The sequence below is a fragment of the Urocampus carinirostris genome, chromosome 12 (assembly GCF_059441175.1).
Source record: "Urocampus carinirostris isolate Australia breed hairy pipefish chromosome 12, RoL_Ucar_1.0, whole genome shotgun sequence".
In the NCBI taxonomy this organism is placed as follows: domain Eukaryota; kingdom Metazoa; phylum Chordata; class Actinopteri; order Syngnathiformes; family Syngnathidae; genus Urocampus; species Urocampus carinirostris.
In genome coordinates, this window is record NC_142360.1 from 26,454,151 (window position 1) to 26,476,361 (window position 22,211).

General features: G+C 38.0%; 1 protein-coding gene across 2 annotated transcripts in view; it reads left to right on the forward strand.

The window, feature by feature from the left end:
• rabgap1l (RAB GTPase activating protein 1-like) overlaps positions 1–22,211 on the forward strand; it is a 146,802-nt gene that overhangs the window by 112,317 nt on the left and 12,274 nt on the right. The window contains exon 19 of one of the 2 annotated variants that reach the window (XM_088349383.1): positions 2,314–2,442. In XM_088349383.1, coding sequence (XP_088205509.1) covers positions 2,314–2,442 — 129 coding nt within the window. Of the gene's footprint in view, positions 1–2,313; positions 2,443–14,064; positions 14,259–22,211 lie in introns of those variants that run through there. The other variant, XM_088349384.1, reaches the window with a different exon arrangement.

Genomic DNA, 22,211 nt, shown 5'->3' on the forward strand with positions numbered 1-22,211 from the left:
TGAAGACTCGGTCTTATCATTGTTGATAATAACATCAACTGTGCCTGTGAATGTGGTCATACTCTCTGTCGGACCTCCATGGTCTTATTTACCCACCATTAGGACTCTTGGGTGTCTCGGTTCATCATTCTTCTGACCTGTACAGACCAAGTGGGACATTTGGGGCGACACGCTGGAGTCTTACACCACTTTAACCCCAAATAGGGGGGGGCCCCCTCCCTTGCCATCTCCGACCTCGCCTCTTTCTCCTTTACCTTCCCCTTTGACCTCCCCCTCTACCCTATCGGCCCTGACGCCACCTATGCAACTTCCAGCTGTGCGAAGGGCAGCAGAGGATGAAGACCCCACGGAGGAAGAAAAAGCCCAAAGCAGCCAGGCCTCAGCCGATTCCTTCTGTAAAATGATGGATCTGGTTGGGATGGGGCATCGACTTTTCGTACCAAAGCTTCTTGCGGTGAGAGTGGGGGTCAGGGAGGATATTTCGTGTCCAGAGTTTAAGTCATGGAGAAAAAGGCTTCTTTTGTTACATATCTATGTGTTCCCAAAAGCTGTGTTTCTCAACCTTTTTGAAATCTTACAATCTTGTTGAAAAATTAATTCTCAGCACTAGTTTAATGTTCTCGTCTTAAATTTTTATGTTGCCTTGGTCACCATATCTCGGGAGATAATACAGGTTATTCATTTGAATTAATATTAAAAAAAAACAATTTTAACTTTATTTTGATCTTTTTTTCTAGGAAAATAACTAAAATATTACTTAAGATTATCTGTCGGTGGAACAAAAATGTTTTTTTACTACTTTCTGACTAAATAAAATCACCCAAATTCTGTGCAAGCGTTTTACTTAATTGGATTTATTCAATATTTTTTTTGCAATGCGATCCTGAAAAGCTTTATCAAATAAGTAAAAGGTCTGCATTTACATAGCGCTATTCAAGTCACTGAGGATCTCCCAAAACGCTTTACAATGTGTTTCACACTTGTCCGTTCACACATACACACACGGCGATAGCGGCGACGGCCGTGCAAGGCGCCTACATGCCCCTGGGGGGCATTAGGTGTCTCACCAAAGGACTTTTCAACATTTAACTCGGAGGAGCCAAGATTCAAACTTGCGACCTCTTTGTCTCAAGAAGAGCGCTCTTCCTCCTGAGCTACTGTTAAATTTGTTATATTATATATATTTTGCTCTAATACCTCATGAGCAAATAATTAGTATAGTATAAAAAGATGTTATGTTACATTTATCCTTCTGATCACTGGAACAGTGGCATGCTTATTTGCAAAAATGAACTGAATGAATTGCTTGCGGCACACTGGACAAGGTCTAAACACTCAAGATCTATACTGTAATAATCTATATGTAGCATCTAGTATGGTAGGGTAAAAACCTATTGGCCTCACTCCCTTGCCTTCACAAATTAATTAACCAACTGACACTAACTGAATTTCCCCACAAGATGGTGGTATTGGTGTTTCATTTGACCTGACCTATGATGTAAATCAGCACAGTATGTTTTTTTTTTAAATTGCAGTCTGTTTGAACCATTGTGAACCATAACATGTTTGATTACAAATGCAATTGCCAAATATAATTTTAATGGATTATATACCTTTTGGGTTCATTGTTAAACATTACCCAGATGGTCAGAGTTTTATCCTTTCACTGTAAATATTCACCTATTTCTATGGTGACCTGGGATAAGTCACAATATGTAAATGTAATATTTTTTCAGCAATATATACGTCAGGCAAAAATTGTGGAATTAGTTTATTGACTAAATATTAGTATGTTTTTACACACTACTTAACAAGATAACAAATGTAAAAATAAAGTGCTAGTACTCGAGCAATCTTTACGTGTTTCATGTTCAAGAATAATAACAATTTTGGAGGTAGAATGTTCTAACCAGCCTGAAAATCTTGCTTTTATTATGAAAAATAATGGTCAATAAGATTGCATATTTTATGAAATGTTTTTGTGCTAAAGCGATGTTAAATTACAAGAATTTTCATTAGAATCATTGTATTTTACCTTATTTGTCTCTTAATCTACAATATAATCAACATACCCCAACAATAGAGTAATTGTTTATCGAATCCCTGGTATTTGCTATTTCCAGTGGAAAACAGTTTTAAGGAATATAGGCCAAAACACACCTTTCTCTGAATTTGCTATCAAGATTCATTTGAAATATTTTGAAACTTTTGATATGAATCCAAAGCTCAAATGTTCCCATTGATAAGAAATGCGCTGGAATTCATTGCACTTATGGATATTTTCTCCACCCTCTCCGACCTGTTTTCTCATAGACATCCAAAGAGGATCTTTTGCAGGCAGACTTTGAAGGGGCTCTCAAGTTTTTCCGAGTGCAGCTCCCTAAACGCTACAGAGCTGCGGAGAACGCCAGAAGGCTGATGGAACAAGCTTGCAACATTAAGGTCAGCTCTTAAAAAGCACGATCACCTCATCTACCTTCTAGCCAAGCATTGATTTCTGGCCTGCAACTTGTCAGAATATTGATAGCCAGCATAAGGCTTGCACATAAAGTCATGTAGCACAATTGGCCATTTAATCAGGTTATAAATTGACTTCATTCTTATTTTAGAAGAGATACAGTGCGTTGCAAGTGTATTGACCACCCCAAACCCATCTCGACGTATTGCCATATTTTAGGCTTCAAACTCACAAATAAAAAAACTCAAGATCTTTTCTAAGAATGAAAAACACTTGAGACACAATCATGAAGAGAAACTAAAAATATTCAATATTTTATATTGTGCTAACCACGACAAAAAAAATAGGTGCTGTAAAAATATTGCCCCCTTCTGGGATAATAATTTGTGCAACCTCAACAAAAATCTTTGCCTATTCTTCTTTGCAGGTTTCATGATGATCATTTGTGCACAGCATTTTTCAGATCTTTCTACATATGCTCTATAGCAGGGGTGGCGAACACGCGGCTCTAGAATGCGGCAATAAGAATGCGGCTCTTTGCCTCATCATATTTTCTATATACTGTGGTTCTTTGCCTCGTTTCATGTTTAGTTTTTTTTCCCCTCTTAAAACACACTTGAATCCATCAGAGTTAATAAGGAATAATAAATAATATTTTGAAATTAATTTGGCAGATTTGTTGTTTTTATGCTGCTCCGAACATATAACTGACTGCCAATCATCTGCGTAGGTTACGTCTAATGCCGGTCAGTGCGTGGCGTGGCTCATTGACTCACACAGTTAAAATTTTCGGCTCTTTGTGTCAAACTCGTTCGCCACCCCTGCTCTATAGGATTGAGGTTTGGACTTTGGCTTGAGCATTCTAACACTTTTATATTGTTAACTTTAAACCATTCTACTGTAGATTTTGCTTTACGTTTAGGGTCGTTGTTCTGTTGGAAGGTGAACCATCGCACCTCAGGTCTCTTTCAGACTTCAACAGATTTTCTACCAGAATTACCCTGTATTTGGCTCCATCCATCCTCCCATCTAACGATATTCCCAGTCCCTGCTGAAGAAAAGCAACCACAGGGCATGATGCTGTCACCACCATGTTACACAGTCAATATGGTGTTTTCAGGGTGATGTGCAGTGTTACCCTTACGCCAAATGTAACTCTTTGCTTTCGGTTCAAAAAGTTATATTTTGGTCTCATCAGACCAGAAGACTTTGTTCCTCGTGTTATTTATGGCCTCTTTCAATCGCCTAACAGGCCATTTTATGGTATTCTTCAGAAAGCGCTTTCTTTTTGCCACTCTTCGATAAAGGTCAGATTTATGCCAAGTGTGACTAATAGTTGTCTTGTGCACAGATTGAACTATCTGAGCTGTTTATACCTGCAGGTCATCCAATGGGCCTCTTGGTTGCTTTTCTGATTAATTTCTCCTTTTTTTGGGTGAAAGTTTAGAGGGGACGGCCATGTCTTGGTAGGTTTGCCGTAATTTGTTTACATTTTGATATGGTTGCTCACACGGTGCACCGGGACATGTGTACATTTTGCAAAATCTTCTTGTATCCCATTCTTGCTTTGAACTTTTCCACAACTTTATGCCTGCCTGGTGTGCTCTTTAGTCTACATAACGCTGTTTGTTCTCCAGTAGCCTTTTCAACAAAATCTGAGCCCATCTCAGAGCAGGTGCATTTCAACTGACAGTTAATGACACACGGTTTGTCATTGTTAGTCATTTAGGTCGACATTGGATCATTCAGAAGTCATCAGAGAACCTTGGAGTCAATAGGCTGAGCTCAGAGAACAGCGGGGGGCTATACTTTTGCAACACATACTTTTCATTTTCTTCCGTGTAAAATATAATATAAAATGTTGAGATGTTCCACTTTTATGATTGTGTCTCACTTGTGTTGCTTCCTAGAAAATATTTTCATTTGGTTTAGTTTTAATTTTATTTTGAAGCCCGGAATGTAACAATGTGATAAAAAATGCATTGAGGGGGAAGCATACTTTCGCTAGGTACTGAATGATGCGCTTACATTGATAAAAGTCACATTTTTTTACCGTTTTGGCTGACATTCCATCATGAGCACACTCATTACACATTATCAACCTCCTCTCAACTTCAATGAGACTTGAGACATCAAGGGAATTTTGCAGAGGTCACCTGAGACCTTACGTAGCACACAATGTGTAATGATTTTGTACAGAGAGAGAAATACAGAGAGGGTATGGGGGAGAGAGGTGAGGATAAGGACGGAAGATTACTACCATGTGACTCTCCTTCAATTGACACTTAGTTAATATTTGACTTTTCAGGCATTTTCTTGTTTACTATCGAAACACGAGTGAGTTATGATGTGTGGATACAGGGAAAAGATTTTAGCAATACTATGTTACTCCTCCATACCTTAACAAGATTATTATTTCTTTAGAAAAACACAAAAATACATTTAAAACAGCAGTATTAAAATTTGCTAGTCTTTCAACAACAACAAAATAAATGTACAACTATTCTTGAATAGAGACTAGGGCTGGACAATTGTTGGAAAAAAATCCAAATAAGGATTTTTTTTCTTGATCTAAATAATTAACGAGATTATAATTAGTTTAACAACAACGTAACACCTCTAAATCCCTTCACAAATTATCTGGAATTACAGTGTGTTCATAGAGGAAAAATGGAAGAACCATAATTGAAATTGTATTCAAAATCATAACACAATAAAATGTTTTATTATTATAATAATACAAAACTGTTTATATTAAGTTTAGCAAACAATGGGGGCTCTAAAGGAAACAAGCATTGTTTCCCGCACCTAAAATGTTAAGGCCTACTGTGTATATGCCCATTAACTTATTTATTTACAAGATGCATGTTTTTATTTTGCTCCCTAAATATCCCACTGTCAAAAAAAAATCTGCAATCACTTCCAAGCCTAACCAAGTTTATTCCAACTTTAAGCTTGCCTTTTTTCTGCCAACATATAAAGCGGATCAACGGAACTCTATAAGGTGCTTAAAATAGTGAAGACATTCTCTGCCACCTTGCCTCCATCAGCACCAGTGGTGGGGTGGCTTAGCTTTTTGGAGGATTATGGAAGGAATTTGAATTTCTTCCGATCTTAGGCGCCCTTTAGACTGAAGCTTATAGCAGGATTTGTATTCATTTGTATTTTAGCATATGGGAGCGCACACAGTATATGTTATATGTATACTAGGATTGTCAAACCAGTGCATTTTTTTAGATTCAATAATTACCTTTTTTTCCCAAAACTTATTTTCAATCACTGAAATTCCTGATTCTGTATGATGATGAGATAGTTTTGGGTGTGCCTGTAGGGAAGGTTCATACGGGTGCTTGAAATCCTCGAAAATGTTTTAATTTAAATTTTGTGTTTTCAATGATTAAAAAAAGTGTTTGGATTTTGGGTGAAGCACTTTAAATTGTTGCCATGTTTATCAACAAGTTTTCTTAAAAATGACGCCAACTCTCCTCTCTAGTAGCATCTCTTTGCCATTGCATTTCTTCTTACTTAGTGATTAACTGCAGCTGGCATTATTTTGTACAGCATTGTTCTATGAAGCGTCATGGCCGCCTATGGGTCATGCCCAAGAAGACAGGTGCATGCTACACTTTAACAGGGCCTTACGTAAAAGTGTATTAGTGCAAAGGTTAGGTATCAATTATGGACATTTATAATGGGACATGCAAAAAATTAAGGTAGCGTTTCCCACTGGTAAATTGTAATGGGAAAAACTTCCTGCAACTGAAAATGTAAGATACTTGTTACCGTCATTTTACCTAACACCTATATTTTGAATAAATGTCTTAAAAGCAAATATGTTCCCGATTTACTCAAGATCTTAATGTTTTCATAAATGCAGACGCAAGCACACTCATATACGCATATATACATATACAGTATTTGTGGCTCTGCTGTATACATGATTCACACCCGATTTATTTTATGGTACTAGAAACATTGGAAAATTGGCTTTGGAGGTATTAAAAGTGGTTGAATTTGGCCTAGAAAAAAAGGTGTATGAATCCCGTTTGGGGACACTGATTTGTTGTCAATGTTTTTGCTATTATTAATATCGCCCAGTTGGTTGGTAGAGAAGCAAGCTCAACAACAGACATGGAAATCAATGAGCAAGTATATTTACTAGGTATCAGTATTGGTGTAGATACTACAGTGCCGTGAAAGGTATTGACCCCCTTATTGATGTCTGTGTCTTTTGCATATTTATCAGTCACAAAGGTTTCAAATCATCAGGCCAATTTTAATATCACACAGAGACAGCCCAAAGAAATACAAAATGGAGTTTTGATATGTCGATTCAATTTATTTAGGCACAAAAAATCAAAACCAACTGACCCTATGAGACAAAGTAATTGCCCCCTGAACCTAATAGAGGTTTGGGCCACCTTTGGTAGCGATAACAGAAATAAAACGTTTATCATAATTGGTAATGAGTCTTGAGGAATTTTGGCCAGTTCTTCTTTACAAAATGGTTTCAAATCTGCCATAATGTCTGCCATCTAAAATCGGGTGTAGATCTGCACTTTGGCTTGGCCACTCCAGAACCTTCATTGAGTTTTGTTTTTTGAGACATTCAGAGGTGGACTTGCTAGTGTGTTTCCGATTGTTGTCCTGCTGCATGATACAGGAGCTCCTTTGCTTTATCAAATAGGGCCATATAGGTTTTGATAATTTTTTTTGCCTTAATAAATAGAATAGACATTTCAAAGCTGCATTTTGTAATTCTTTGGGTTGTCTCTGTGTAATATTGAAATCAGTTTGTTGACCTGAAACCTTTGTGAAGGATAATATTGTATAAAAAAAACACAGAAATCAGGAAGGGGGAAAATACTTTTTTCACAGCCTTGTAGTGTTGTTCTGCTGGTTCGAGAGCGTTCTCCATCCGGGCTCCGGTGCTGTGGAATGCTCTTCCCCCTGAGATCCGATCTGCAACCTCAGTGGAAATGTTTAAATCTAAACTTAAAACTCACTTCTACTCCATAGCATATGAATAACCTACTCTTCTCGTCGGCTGAAAAATAGTCTGTGTAATATAGTGTAATAATCTGTGAAGCCCTTTGAGACTCTTCGTGATTTAGGGCTATACAAATAAAGATGACTTGACTTGACTTGACTTGTTCTTTAAACCTACTGGGTCTAGTGGAAGCAGTCAATACCATCTCCTTTTCCAATCCACAATCTGGAACAGTAATAATAGGCGTAAGAAATAGCCAAAATAGTTATGTGATTTTAAGGAAAATGTTTTGGGATTCTTAAGTTATTTTCAAAAGAAATCAGTAATCTGTGCGACATGCACAAATAGTCACTAAGTTTTACTACGGCTTCTTCCCATCCACCCTTTTTAAAAGATTACTGTTTCGTTGTAATTTTAAAACAAATCTAGACATATTCAGATCAAACATTATAGAAGAAAATGTACAAAAATCTGTGTACAATTTACAAGAAAAGTCAAAATGTGTTACTCGGGTGTGTCTATTAGAATTGTTTATCACATTTTCCTCAAAAAAAAAATAGACCCCGTGATTACCCCCTCGCCCCTCATTTCTGTGCATGCATGACAATGGGTATCAGTAGTCAGTATTGGTATTAATGTCTTAAGAGTCAATTATTCTAAAACAGTGGTTTTGAATATACCTATTACATACTTAAATAGTATAATGCAATAATTGCAAAAAAAGAGTGAAGAAATCAAAAACATACAACAACATTAGTGTCTACTTTTAAAGCACTTAGACAAGGCTTTTGCATGAATTATTAAACACATTCAGTTTCATTGTCTGTTATAGACATCAATGAGTTCATAAGTGAATGAGTTCATTTGAATTGATTTAATTTTGTAAAAGCTTAAAGGGACTGTACAGAATTTGGAACTTTTTTACTCGTTTGTGTCATCTTTGCAGTTTCTTATGTTGTCCGTGCAAGTGCGGGCATTTCTTGGACTCGCTCGAATAAACTCTTCTTATCTTTTGGGGAGGTTTGGGTTGGGGTGTATGGACTGTATTTGAAACTGGCCTTTTCTTACTTTTGCTATTTTCATGCTAACAGAAAAACACAGTGACAAGGCATAAAGTCACTCTCCAACCCCATTTATCTTAATTATGTTGCACGTCCTGAACAGCTTTTCTAAAAGTAAGATAAAAGTTGATAGGCGCAGTGGGAAAAAAAAACCTAAAGGCTCTTTGATGTCATTTAGGCACTGTTAACACAAACTCAACAGAGAAAAACTTTCAACTTTTAAAGGACACTTCAAATGACGCACCCCACCTTTAAAGTTGAGGAGATTTCTTGGATTAATTAATACAGACCACATTGGTTTTTAATCTCTTGACAGCACTTTTACTTTTTTCCAGACTTCGTTGTTGATATTTGTCCTGTTTATTTGCTGTTAACTGGACTAAAAATGTTGATTAAAATAAACTGCAGCCCTTCAATTCATTTCAATGTACATAGTTCGATTTCTTTTCACTGCTTAGGTAGTACAGACGCTGCCCAACTTACGAATGATCATTCTCAAGTTGAATTTGTTGCGCTGGAGATGGTGTAGACATAGAAAATATAGAATGTCTACACACGAACTAGGAAGAGGAAGCAGATTTTTTTTTTTACTTCCGGGTGGATGCTGGGTGACCTCTCACAGCGCCACACGCCGGTAGCAGCGGAAAGAAGCACTACAGCACTGTCCTGTACTCTAAAAATGGTGCAGACAATACAAAATCTATCTTGCAGCTTTGTCCGGATATTTTTCGACATCCCGAAAAAAATTGTTCGTATCTACCGTTTTGCATAAGTTGAATGGTCGTAAGTAGGGAAGCGTCTGTACATGCAGGTAATTACTACATGATTGTAACAAGTTACTTGATTGATGACAGTGGGTACTTCCACACTACACCTATGCAAAATTACCATGGAAACTGGTTAAACAGGATTAAAAGTACAACAATTAAAAACGACTTTAAAAAAGTACAGCACCTCAAATGTTTTTTTGTCATCTCCTATACAGTGGCACCTCTTCATATGTCATGGCTTAAGTCATTCCAGGATCGTGATCGTAGCTCAAGTTGCTCCTGTAATGAGAAAATCTTCCCAATATGAGATCACTAAGACCCAATTGGTCCGCTCCCATCTTCTCAAAAGCACCCAAGTGAAGACTAAATGGCTATTAAACAGATCTTCCTGATCACTAAAAACACATTCGAATAGTGATTTGACATAAACAATACAGTGATAAAATAAATGAGATTTTAACGAATTAAAATGTATGCTTATTCTTAGCATCAGTGTTGGGTAGGGTTACTTTAACTGGATTACTTTCAATTACTTTTGGATTACTCCAATACCAAATATGCTAATAAAAGACAAAAGAAACTAAATATGAATACAATTATGACTCACAACATGTGGTAAGCTTTCCCTCATGCTTTGATCTCTTTGATCTCCGGCAAAACTAGCATAAAATGCGACAGAAACAAAATGAAAATAAATCCAAACAGCTTGCCAACATCATTTTTGCCGTTCCATGTATTCCGTTACTCCCCCGAGCCTGCACAAAATTTAGTAATGAAACCCGTATTTCATTTGTTTTTTGAAAATTTCAAATTACCCGGTTAACAATTTTTATATGGAAAATTCGTTTTGCAAAGACTGATCTCGTCTTGCCCCTTTCAGTTCTAATCCTGATGGTCTTGGTCACTAGCAGCATACGACAACGTCGTCGTCGATTGCCAATATTGTCGATGTATTCTACATAGTCTGTCTTGCTGTGAATAGTTGCCCTGTTGTAATTGTAAGGTTCATTATTGCTTATAGGGAGGATTTGCAATCATAATAAGGGGGAGCAATTGGGGGAGGTATTTTTTTTGCCTGTAGTAGTTTGCATGCGCAAACGGGACAAGCCGATGATTCTGGTCAGCATCCACAGGCGGTGAGCAGTCTCTAGTAGTAGTCTCTTAGACTGCTTTGATTCTTGTGTTAAGAGGTGCTCGTATAAAGAGTAAGGGTTTGTATGGGTGGTAGGAATCATTGAAATGTTTGAATTTAATGTTTCCAAAGATTGAAAAGGTCTTGAATTCTGGGTAAAATCATTGCAAATGCTTGAAATTGTTGGGATGTTTTTCTACAAGTGTGCTTAAAAATAATAACGACCCTCCTCTCTGGTGGCTTCGCTTTTACATTGCATTTATTCTTCCCTCGTGATTAATTGTGGCTGTCCTTAGTTTGTAGGGCATTGTCCTATAAAGGGTCATCGCCCCCTACGGGCCACAACTAAGAAAACAGGTGCATACTACACCTAAACAGGGCACTATGAAATGTGTATTAGTGCAAGGAATACATATTAATTATGGACATTTAATATGGGCCATGCAAAAAATTAAGGTAGTGTTTCACAGTGGTAAATTGTAATGGGAAGTATTTTCTGCAACTGAAAATTGACGCTACATATTACTGTCATTTTTACCCAATACCTATATGGGTAGATAATGGTCTCAAATATATTTGCAATATACTCAAGATTTAAAAATCATATGTCCTGATAAATTTACACGTGAAATTCTAAATTGCATACATAAACTACAGATAGATATATTGGTGGCCCTGCAAAATGCATGATCACACCGGATTTGTTCTTTAAAAGGTACTGGAGAAAACTGTCTTTGAAAGTCTTTAACGTGCCTAAATTTGGCTCAGAGACAGATTCTTCCCCAGGGCAATCACAACCCTAAACAAAGGCACAAAACTGTGAAAACATATGTTGCTACAATTTGGGGTACATTTATATTTTTGTTGTCAAATTAAACTGTGAGAAAAAAAATATATTGTTGAGCAAAACTGTGAAATAAAAATAAATAAATACAGTATACCTTGTGAATTATACATATATATTTTTTTTAATTGCTGCTGCTAAATGTTATTCTGCTTACTTTCATTGCATTATTGTTACAATGCAATATTCTTCTTTCTTTTTTATCATAATTTAGGCCAGTTTTTTTAAGCACCATCCATCCATTATGTGCACCGCTTATCCTCAGTAGGGTCGCGGGGGTGCTGGAGCCCATCCCAACTATCTTCAGGCAGTGGGCAGGGAACACCCTAAATGGGTTGCCAGACAGTGGCAAGGCACACGGGGACAGACAATTCGCTCGCTCATTCACACCTAGGGACAATTTGGACCGGCCAATTAACCTAACATGCATGTTTTTGGAATGTGGGAGGAAACCGGAGTGCCAGGAGGAAACCCACGCAGGCACGGGGAGAACATGCAAACTCCACCCACGAGGTTCGATATCATGACCTCAGAGCTGTGCTGCACACGCGCTAACCACTGCACTGCCATGCTGCCCTTTAAGCCCTATAATGTAATTTATTATTATTATTATTATTATTATTGTCTATTCATCCTGAGAGTCTTTTATCCTATTTCTTTTCTAAGTCTCTGTATTGCATGTTTTACACTGGAGAGCCATGTTTGATCTCGTTGCTTACAATGTTTCACAATGTTGATGTCAGTGACAATACAGGGAGTGCAGAATTATTAGGCAAGTTGTATTTTTGAGGATTAATTTTATTATTGAACAACAACCATGTTCTTAATGAACCCAAAAGTCTCATTAATATCAAAGCTGAATATTTTGGAAGTTGGAGTGGGGCTTTTTTAGTTTTAGCTATTTTAGGAGGATATCTGTGTGTGCAGGTGACTATTACTGTGCATAATTATTAGGCAACTTAACAAAAAACAAATGTATACCCATTTCAATTATTTATTTTCATCAGGGAAACCAATATAACAGCTCAACATTCACAAATATACATTTCTGACATTCAAAAACAAAACAAAAACAAATCAGTGACCAATATAGCCACCTTTCTTTGCAAGGACACTCAAAAGCCTGCCATCCATGGATTCTGTCAGTGCTTTGATCTGTTCACGATCAACATTGCGTGCAGCAGCAACCACAGCCTCCCAGACACTGTTCAGAGAGGTGTACTGTTTTCCCTCCTTGTTAATCTCACATTTGATGAGGGACCACAGGTTCTCTATGGGGTTCAGATCAGGTGAACAAGGAGGCCATGTCTTTAGTTTTTCTTCTTTTAGACCCTTTCTTGCCAGCCACGCTGTGGAGTACTTGGATGCGTGTGATGGAGCGTTGTCCTGCATGAAAATCATGTTTTTCTTGAAGGATGCGGACTTCTTCCTGTACCACTGCTTGAAGAAGGTGTCTTCCAGAAACTGGCAGTAGGACTGGGAGTTGAGCTTGAGTCCATCCTCAACCCGAAAAGGCCCCACAAGCTCATCTTTGATGATACCAGCCCATACCAGTACCCCACCTCCACCTTGCTGGCGTCTGAGGCAGACTGGAGCTCTCTGCCCTTTACCGATCCAGCCACGGGCCCATCCATCTGGCCCATCAAGACTCACTCTCATTTCATCAGTCCATAAAACCTTAGAAAAATCCGTGTTGAGATTTTTCTTGGCCCAGTCTTGACGTTTCAGCTTGTGTGTCTTGTTCAGTGGTGGTCGTTTTTCAGCCTTTCTTACCTTGGCCATGTCTCTGAGTATTGCACACCTTGTGCTTTTGGGCACTCCAGTGATGTTGCAGCTCTGAAATATGGCAAAACTGGTGGCAAGTGGCATCTTGGCAGCTGTACGCTTGACTTTTCTCAGTTCACGGGCAGTTATTTTGCGCCTTGGTTTTTCTACACGCTTCTTGCGACCCTGTTGACTATTTTGAATGTAACGCTTGATTGTTCGATGATCACGCTTCAGAAGCTTGGCAATTTTAAGAGTGCTGCATCCCTCTGCAAGATATCTCACTATTTTTGACTTTTCAGAGCCTGTCAAGTCCCTCTTCTGACCCATTTTGCCAAAGGAAAGGAAGTTGCCTAATAATTATGCACACCTGATATAGGGTGTTGATGTCATTAGACCACACCCCTTCTCATTACAGAGATGCACATCACCTGATATGCTTAATTGGTAGTAGGCTTTCGAGCCTATACAGCTTGGAGTAAGACAACATGCATAAAGAGGATGATGTGACCAAAATACTCATTTGCCTAATAATTCTGCACTCCCTGTAAATACAATTCAAATTCTAAAAAGGGTTGGAACCCTGAAAGAGAACCCGCTGCATCTGTAATTAAAATGTTTTTTTTAATGTAGAATTCTTGCAATGGGGTCCTCCCGCTAAAACGAAAGCTTGTCTTAAAGCTATAATAAATCACGTGGAGAAACAAGCCATTCCGCTTGTCAGCTTCCTTTTAATGTGCCTTGAGTGTAAGGTGTGAACAAAGACTTCAAAATACCTCGAGCAATGTGAGTTTTCATGAGATAAATATTTAAGAAGGAGAGGAAATTGGAAGAAGCGGGTCAGCGGAAAAGAAGAAAAGGCAAAGTCATCATCCCCCTTTGTCGTGCTCCGCTAGTTTCAGGGAGTGGGGGTGGTAAGGGGTGGTAAAGGGCATACTTCAGCCAAACAAACAGGTGTGTTGTACTGCTGCCTCACTTCCCCTGCCAGCCCGCCCCGGGTGGGCGGGACTCTACTCCGAGAGTGAGAGTCTCTGAAATGAAACCCGTTGCCGCCTCTGCTATCAGAGAGAAGCGAAAGCTGTCAGACGCTAGCTTCTCTCCTGCTCGTGAGCGGAGATGATGCAGGAGGTTTCCATCGTGGTGGCGTACGACGCTCACGTCATAGAGCGGCCGGGAGATGAGGAAACCTTAGCACGTCTGGTTGCCCATTCCAGACCTGTCAGAACTCCTCGATCCGTGGTATGTTTGTTCGCTTGTTTTCTGGTTCCATTTGATTCCTGTGCATTTGTAATCATTACGTGTCTCAACTTCAGGTTTTAGTATAATGTGTGCAGTCTTGGGAGTAACCCGTTACACAGTGACTTCTTCCTGGAACGCAATTACTTTTCATGGTAACCCAGGTTGGGTGCATTACTGGAAAAAAAAGGAATTACTTAGTTTCTATTTACTTCATTTAAAAAGTATTACTAGATGATGGCACCTTGCCGTTAGTTTCCTTTGAGAATTTTAGCCCACTCCATTTCTGACATGGTGACTGTAATTAAAAAAAAGGAAAGTTGACTGTGAGGGCTACTGCTTCCAGGACAAATAGAAATTGGAGTCATTTTTCGACTAAATCCAAAACAACTGTGTCTGCCTAATTTGCCAAGAGTCTGTGGCTGTTTTCAAATAATATGATATAAAGAGGCACTGCCAGACAAAACATGCTATCCATGACATGCTAACAAGTGTAACTTACGAGTATTTTTTCACGAAATCCAAAATGACTGTGTCTACCTAATTTGCCAAGAGACTCTGGCTTTTGACAAAGACTATAACATCAAGAGGAGCAGCAGCACTTTTTTGGCGAGAGCCTGTGAGTGAAATAAAAATGCTACAAAGGCGAGGTACGAGGTCCAACGCTGTTCAGCAAGCACTGCAAACCTTTCACGGAGGGCAAATTTAGCTTTTCATCTTACCAAATCTGGTCCGCTTTCTGAAAAGTTTGCTCACCCCTGATGTAGACAATTTCTTCTATTTATTTTATTATGTGGCTATTTTTAGCAGTGCTTGTGGTCTGCTTCAATACGAGTATATACTATAATTTGTAACTAGTTACTTTCAAAGTTACGCGCTGAGGGGGGGTAAAGGAACAGATTTTTCAATGAAGTAGCTTGTAACGGTAACCATTTTTTTTTCAGTAACGCCTCAAACTCTGAATGTGTGTTGCATGTTTGAGGCGGCAAAGCTTTTGTCAGTCGGTTTCAATTACAATTCATTAGCTACCAATTTGGAATCAATGGAGACCTTGTATGTGTGCGTGGTTTGCTGGCCTCACGTGGCTAATTGAATCCAATGGCCTAGTTTTTTTCCTGGGATGCCCTTCCACTTGCCTTTGTCCTTATTTCAATATTCAAACTCTGGGGCCAGGGCCCCCTCGCTAAACGCTTAGCAAGAAAATATCCAGCACGGCACCAGAGCTCCGGCACGTGATCTCCACTGGGCCATTTTCAGTCGCGAGGTTTCGGGTCAGGAAATCTCAGTGGTCCCGGTATCATCTAGTTCAGCATGACATATTTGATCGTGCTTTTTGTTGTTACTTCGTGCGTTCACTTATTTTAATATTAAATATGCACCCTCACATATTTAATCAGAACTTCCATGGCATTGTCCATTAAATTGACCATTCATGGTCCTTTTAAAGGTAAATTAGTTTTTAGTAAGCATGTTTTATTTTTCATTTGCACAGTCAGACATGGCTGTGACTTTTGCAGGGGACATGATTATGTAGAGCAGGAGTAGGCAAACTACGCCCCGTGGGCCACATCCAGCCCGTCGGGATTTTTCATTCAGGACGTCACACAATGGAAAACGTCCTACCGTAATATCAAGAGTAAGAGCGCTATTTAATGCACAATACTTAACATCTCATTTGGGGAAACGAGTGTACACTTCTTTCTTAGTAATTCTTTCATTTTTTAAAAACTATTGTTCCAAAATTGCTGCTCTCTCCTCATTGAGAGAAGTCTTGTCAGCTGAGGCAGGGGGGGTGGGTTAGAGAGAGGGGGAGGATAGAGACCGAGGGAGAGAAGGGAGGAAGTGAGAGAGGTAGAGAGGGGGATTGGATAGTCATGTTATGTTGTATTACTGTTGACTTTTGTTATTAGCAAAATATCTGAAGTGCAGTTGCAGATTTATACTTGACCAGCTGCCTCAGGTTGTGAGAGTTTGATTTATTTTTTTACACCGGACTTTATATTGTTGAACTGTTTACTTTTGTTGTTTGACAATACTTAAAGTACAGTAGCATATGTCTACTTGAGCAGTTGTCTGACCAGAGATTGTGATGTATTCTATCGAGTGAAACTCAATTTATATTGTTTTACAATTGACCTTTGTGGTGAACAAATTAGGTGAAGTACAGTACGCTATGTTTACTTGACCAGTTGTTTCAGGTTGTCAGAGTTAGATGTAATTTATTAGGCTTATATTATATTGTTTACTGCTGATTGTTATTTTATTATATTGTTTGCTGTTTATTTTTGTTGGGCTTCAAGTAAAGGATACATCTTTTGCAGATGAGAGGCAATAATTATTACAAAGTCCTATAGTACAACTCCTTGTCTGTTGTTCTCTTTTCATCTGACTCAAATACTGCTCAGAAAATTTTGAATCCTTTGACATACAACACCTTTTTCAAAAGTAGCTGAAATAGTTACTTTCCCTTGTAACTAGTTACTTTCACCATTGAGAAACTCAGTTGCTCAGTCAGATACCTTTTGGAAGAAGTAGTGAGTAACAGTAACTTATTACGTTTTTAAATTAACGTGCCCAACACTGTTCATTCCTGAGTCTCGCGTATTTACAAGTTGTGTTCCTACGATGCTAACAAGAAAGCTTGTATGTTCACTATATTTGTCTTAATATAACTGTGGCATTTTTGTCATCGTTACAGAATATATATAATGAAAAGGATGTGGAGGCTTGTTATAAGAGTTAGTCAGAGTTAGAGTGTGTAAATTGTTTCTCTATTTAAGGAAGAAGGTTTTTTGCGGCACCAACGAAGAAAAAAAAAACAGCCAAAGTAGTCATGCATAGGGCATTGTATACCACAAAGATGTTTACATAAACATGAATTCCACTAATGACAGGATTGGCCAAACCCTCCTCATTAAATTAGAAGTAAATATCAGAGCACATTCCGTTTTGCTTATTTACATGTCTTCACAATACCAAAATATTGGCAGTATTTTGATCTAAATCTAAAATTTTTCTGCAGGTTCATTCCCAACCCTTATCAAAATGTAATAATTTAATTCCTTTGCTGCTCAGCTTGCTTCGCTTATCTGCCTCATTGTTTTCCACTTCAGAGTCGTGCTGCTCTAGTTGTCATGACAAAGTGAAAAGCACACTACACTTAAATCAGTCAGAAAACGACACCTTGACAACAACCAGGAAGGTGCACCAGATTCTACCCTCTAACTTTTTTTGTATTTGGCTTGTTGGTCGTTACAGGGTAAACAATGCTGACATTAGATGGTTTTGTTTATTTTAAAACTCTTTTTAAGACAGTGGTCAGCAAGTCAAAGGTTACTTTCTCCCATAGGAATGGAAACAATCTTCAACTATTAATCCAGCTAGCTAAGCAAGTTTGGAACTCCAGCTGACCAGCGAACATAAATATACTGTACCTTGTAGAATCAGGTTGCACCTGTTTTTTTCAGTAGAAAATGTTTTTTCAGTAAGCAGTGTTGGGCACGTTACTTTAAAAAGTAATTACTTATAGTTCCTCTCTGCTTCTTAAAAAGGTAACTCGGTTATTAACGAATTTACTCTAGAAAAAGGAACTAGTTACCAGGGAAAAATAACTATTTCCGTTACTTTAAAAAAAGGTATTGTATGTTAAAGAATTATTTTCTTATGTTTCTTGTAGAGATTGGAATTCCAACTATTTTTAGAGAACCGGATTTTTCGCGTCGGCTCACTAAAATGACCCGTCTATTTTGGGTCCCAAACGGTACATCACCAATTATTATGTAACGTTGTGCATAGAATGACATAAAAAGGGAGAAATTAAGAAAAAATATACAAAAATGGAAACCAAACAAAAGGAAAAATACAATAACAGAAGAAAAGAAATAAAAGAAGAAAAAAGGATCAACTTTATATTTCATATAAACACATTAACACTGAAAAACATGTTGCATTCATTAAAAATATTTATAAATCTACAAAAAAAAAGATAAAATATAAAACAATTTTATTATTTTTATGCTCAACAAATTTGAAATCAATAACACAGAATCCCGCAAAAATGCTTATTAATTAATCACTAGAAAAAAAGGTGTTTCGGAGGGAACCCGCTGTTGCCATCCTGCAGCCAAAATGGGAAATTGGGAAAGGGGTGTGTCAGCAATCTTCTAAGTGGCTTTGTATTCTGTCTTTATTTTGCCCCTAAAATGTGATGATTTTAGATATTCAATTTTTCTACTGGACACTAATGATATACATTGTAGACTGATCCAAGACACTGTAACTCTTTGATAGCTATTTGAGCCGTCATTACCAAATGAAACATTTTACATGATTACACAGTGTCAGCTTGTTGCAATATTAGGAACCCTGGATTTATTTTTACTGTTTGCCATGTGCAAAATAGCAAGGAAACACAGTATTTAAATGTGTTTTAATTGTGTTGTTGTTTATGATCATGGTAATGAACCCTCACAGTCTTGGGTTTTGATCGACTCCATTTGGTTTTCACTTAAATTTTAAATATAAAGCAAGACGGCTTGTTGAAAAACATTATGGTGTATATAGCTCTTTCAACACTACATTTTTTAAGAGAGGACTCGAGCAGCATTTGCAGTTCATCTGGAAAGTATTCACAGCACAATAGATTTTTTGCAAACATTTTAAAACTGAAAAGAGTAAGAAACCACACATATATTACATAAATATTCACAGCCTATGAAGCTCAAAATTGTTCTCAGGCGCATCCTTAAGACATTTCTACAGCTTAGTTAGAGTCTACCTGTGGTGAATTCACTTGATTAGACATGATTAGGAAAGGTACGGCTCTTATCCATGTGAGGCTCTTATCCATGCCCAAGCATGAACAACACAGAAATCATCGGAAATGTTTGTAAACCTCAGCAAGAGGATTGTTTCAAGGCACAAATCTGTGCAAGTACAGAATTTCATTTGCTTCGACGGTCTCAATGAGCAAAGTGCCCTCTATCATTCAGAAATAGGACTTTGCCTCGAGTTGCTCTCTAAACTGAGCTATTGAAGGAGAAAGAGGCTTAGGAATTGAGGTGACTAAAAACTCGATGGTCAATCTATCAGCCATTTTTAGTGAACGGTACATTGCAGCCTGGTGGAGTTTGCAAAGGGACACGTGAAGGTCTTTCAGACCATGAGGAACAAAATTCTCTGCTTGATATGTCATAGAATGTGAATGTTGAATGTGGAAACCTGCCACCAATCATCACTGGACAAATAATTTTCCTTTAGTGGAGCATGGTTGTTGGATTATCATGCTATGGCAATGTTTTTCAATTGTAGGAATTAGGAGATAAATCGGGATAGAAGGAAAGGGGAATGCAGCAATGTCAAGATATACTAAATGAAAATGTGCTTAAGAGCTTTCTTGACCTTGGAGTGGGGTGACAGTTCATCTTCCAGCTGAACACCAATCCTAAGCACACAGCCAAGATGTCAAAGAATAAGTTGCTTCATGAAACCTCTACACATCAGGATGAATAGGATGAAAAACATTACAAAATAGTGCTTAGAAAAACTGGCCTCAGTTATAATAACAACGTTTAAAAGAAGAGTGCATTGTAACAATTGTGCAATGAAAATAGGTGCAATAACATTTAGCAGTAGCAATTTACAAAAACAAGAGTATTGAGTTTTGTTCAATAATATGTATATATATATTTACAGTTTCATTTGGCAACAACAAAAAGAGAAATAAATCCAACAGTGTCACAAGATGTTTTTAGTTTTGTTCCATTAGGTTTGTAATGGCCCTAGGAAAGAAGCTGTCTTTCTGAGCCTTTTTGTTCTACCAGTGGGAAACAGATCAAAGCGGTGGTGGCTGGGGTAGGAATTGTCTTTTATGATATTAATGGATCTGGTGCAGTATTGCAATGTCTTCTAGGCTGGACAGAGAGCAGCCACTGATATTTTGGGCTATGTTGATTACTCTCTGTATGTTCTTCCTGTTTGGTGCCGTGCTCCCAGCATACCACATGGTGATCCTGTATTCAGGAATGCTTTCCACTGTGGCTTTGTAGAAGAACACCAGCAATTTCGGTTGCAGGTTATTCCTCCTGAGGACCCTCAGTAAGTGGAGTCGCTTCTTGGCCTTCCCCACCACAGCCCTTTTAGCAGACCAGAAGAGGTCATCAGAGATGTGCACGCCCAGGAGCTTGAAGGAGTGGACTTTCTTCACACAGTCTCCATTTATGATGAGTGGGGCTGGATTTGTGGGTGGCCTCCTGAAGTCAAGAATGACTTCCTTGGATTTTGTGGTGTTGAGTATTAGGTTTTTTTTTCTCTGGAGTGATCTAATATGGCTAAGCACCGACTCGTCCCATCCAACTTGTTGGTGATTGAGAGGTGCTCCAAAGAAAGATGGGCAAAACTTCCCAAGCTTGTGGCATCAAACTCAAAATTGATGCCAAAGGTACATCAAAGGTTTGGAACACTGATGTGTATTTTCGTTCTTATATTTTTTGATAAAGTTGCAAAAATAATTGAACTCTAATTATATTAATTATGTCATTATGAGTTGTCTTTTGTCAACAACTTTGTCAAGAATGAGGCTGTAACATAACAAAATATTATATTAGTGAATAATTTCTGGATACTCTGTAATTCATATCTGCAATCAAATATTTTAATAGTGAAAAGTCTATCATATGAAAGTGTTTGTAGTCTGCAGCGTATTTCTCAGCGAGTCAGACGCTCGACTTGAGAACACAAACAAGACGCAGGTTGGTGTCACAGAGGAAGGACGCTTGGCCGCAATCCTCTCAAGTAACACTTGGCACTATGGTGATGTCGTTTCCACATAGGGGAGCGCACGTTACTGCTCACTTTGAACATGCGCACACATAATTGGGTGGTCTTGCTTTCCTCCCTCCCTGCAACTACTTCTGTTAAAGCAGCTCAGTAAATGTATCAATAATGCCTCCTTTGGATTACTGGGCAAATTTTAGATACCATTTCGAGAAGGTACAATTTTTATCTGTAATCTGGTTTTGTAGTTTACAAATTTGCATTGGTTTTGTAAGAACTGAATTTAATAATATTTGCTTTGTTGGTAACCATGTTTGAGTTGAACACTGTGGAACGTTTGCTTGTATCTACAAAACTTTAAATGTCTCAGTTCCTAAATTACACTTTTTCACACTTTCACATTTTATGTCTTGTGTTTTTTAGCACACGATTGCATAACAAAGTTTCAGATAACAATTTTATAGTTCCAAAAACCCTTTTTTTTTATGAACTAATCTTGTATGGATCTTTACTATTACGTGAATGCCCTTTTAAATGGTTTCCGTTGATTTTGCAAAAGTGGAAATTACAGTAGAAAGGTTTGCAACACAAACCACACGACCACAACACTCGCACAAGTAAGAGTGACTAATAGTCCTTAGTTTATTTCAGAATATTAATTGCAGAGTTGGTCAATATTCCATGTCTATCCCCCACAAACCTTAGTTGATTTCTAATGAATCCAGAATATGTGACATTTTCTTATAATTTTATTACAGAACATAAATGATTTATGTACAATATTTGGCACAATATTCTGATTTTCTGAAACAGTCTTGCACAAATGCAAACGTCTCACATTGCTCAAACATATTTTCTTACACATCTTCAAAAACCCCGAAGAATCTGGAAAATGATCAGCACAGAAGAGGCAAGGCCAAATACTGAATTTTAATGTCCATGGCCTTTAATCGCTTAAGCGACACAGTATCATAAGCTAACATCAGTTGCTCAAGGATATGAGAAAACACAGATGTCACCTAACAGCTACAGCTCCATTAACTTACTCAAGTCAGGTCCAAAAAAATGTGACTTTAGCCAATTTGCATTCTGTATCTCAAATTGTTTGCCTGGCCTTTACTTTAGCTACTTTCAATTCATGTTAGTTTATGTGATTTAACTACTCTGCAGGAGGTAAACTGC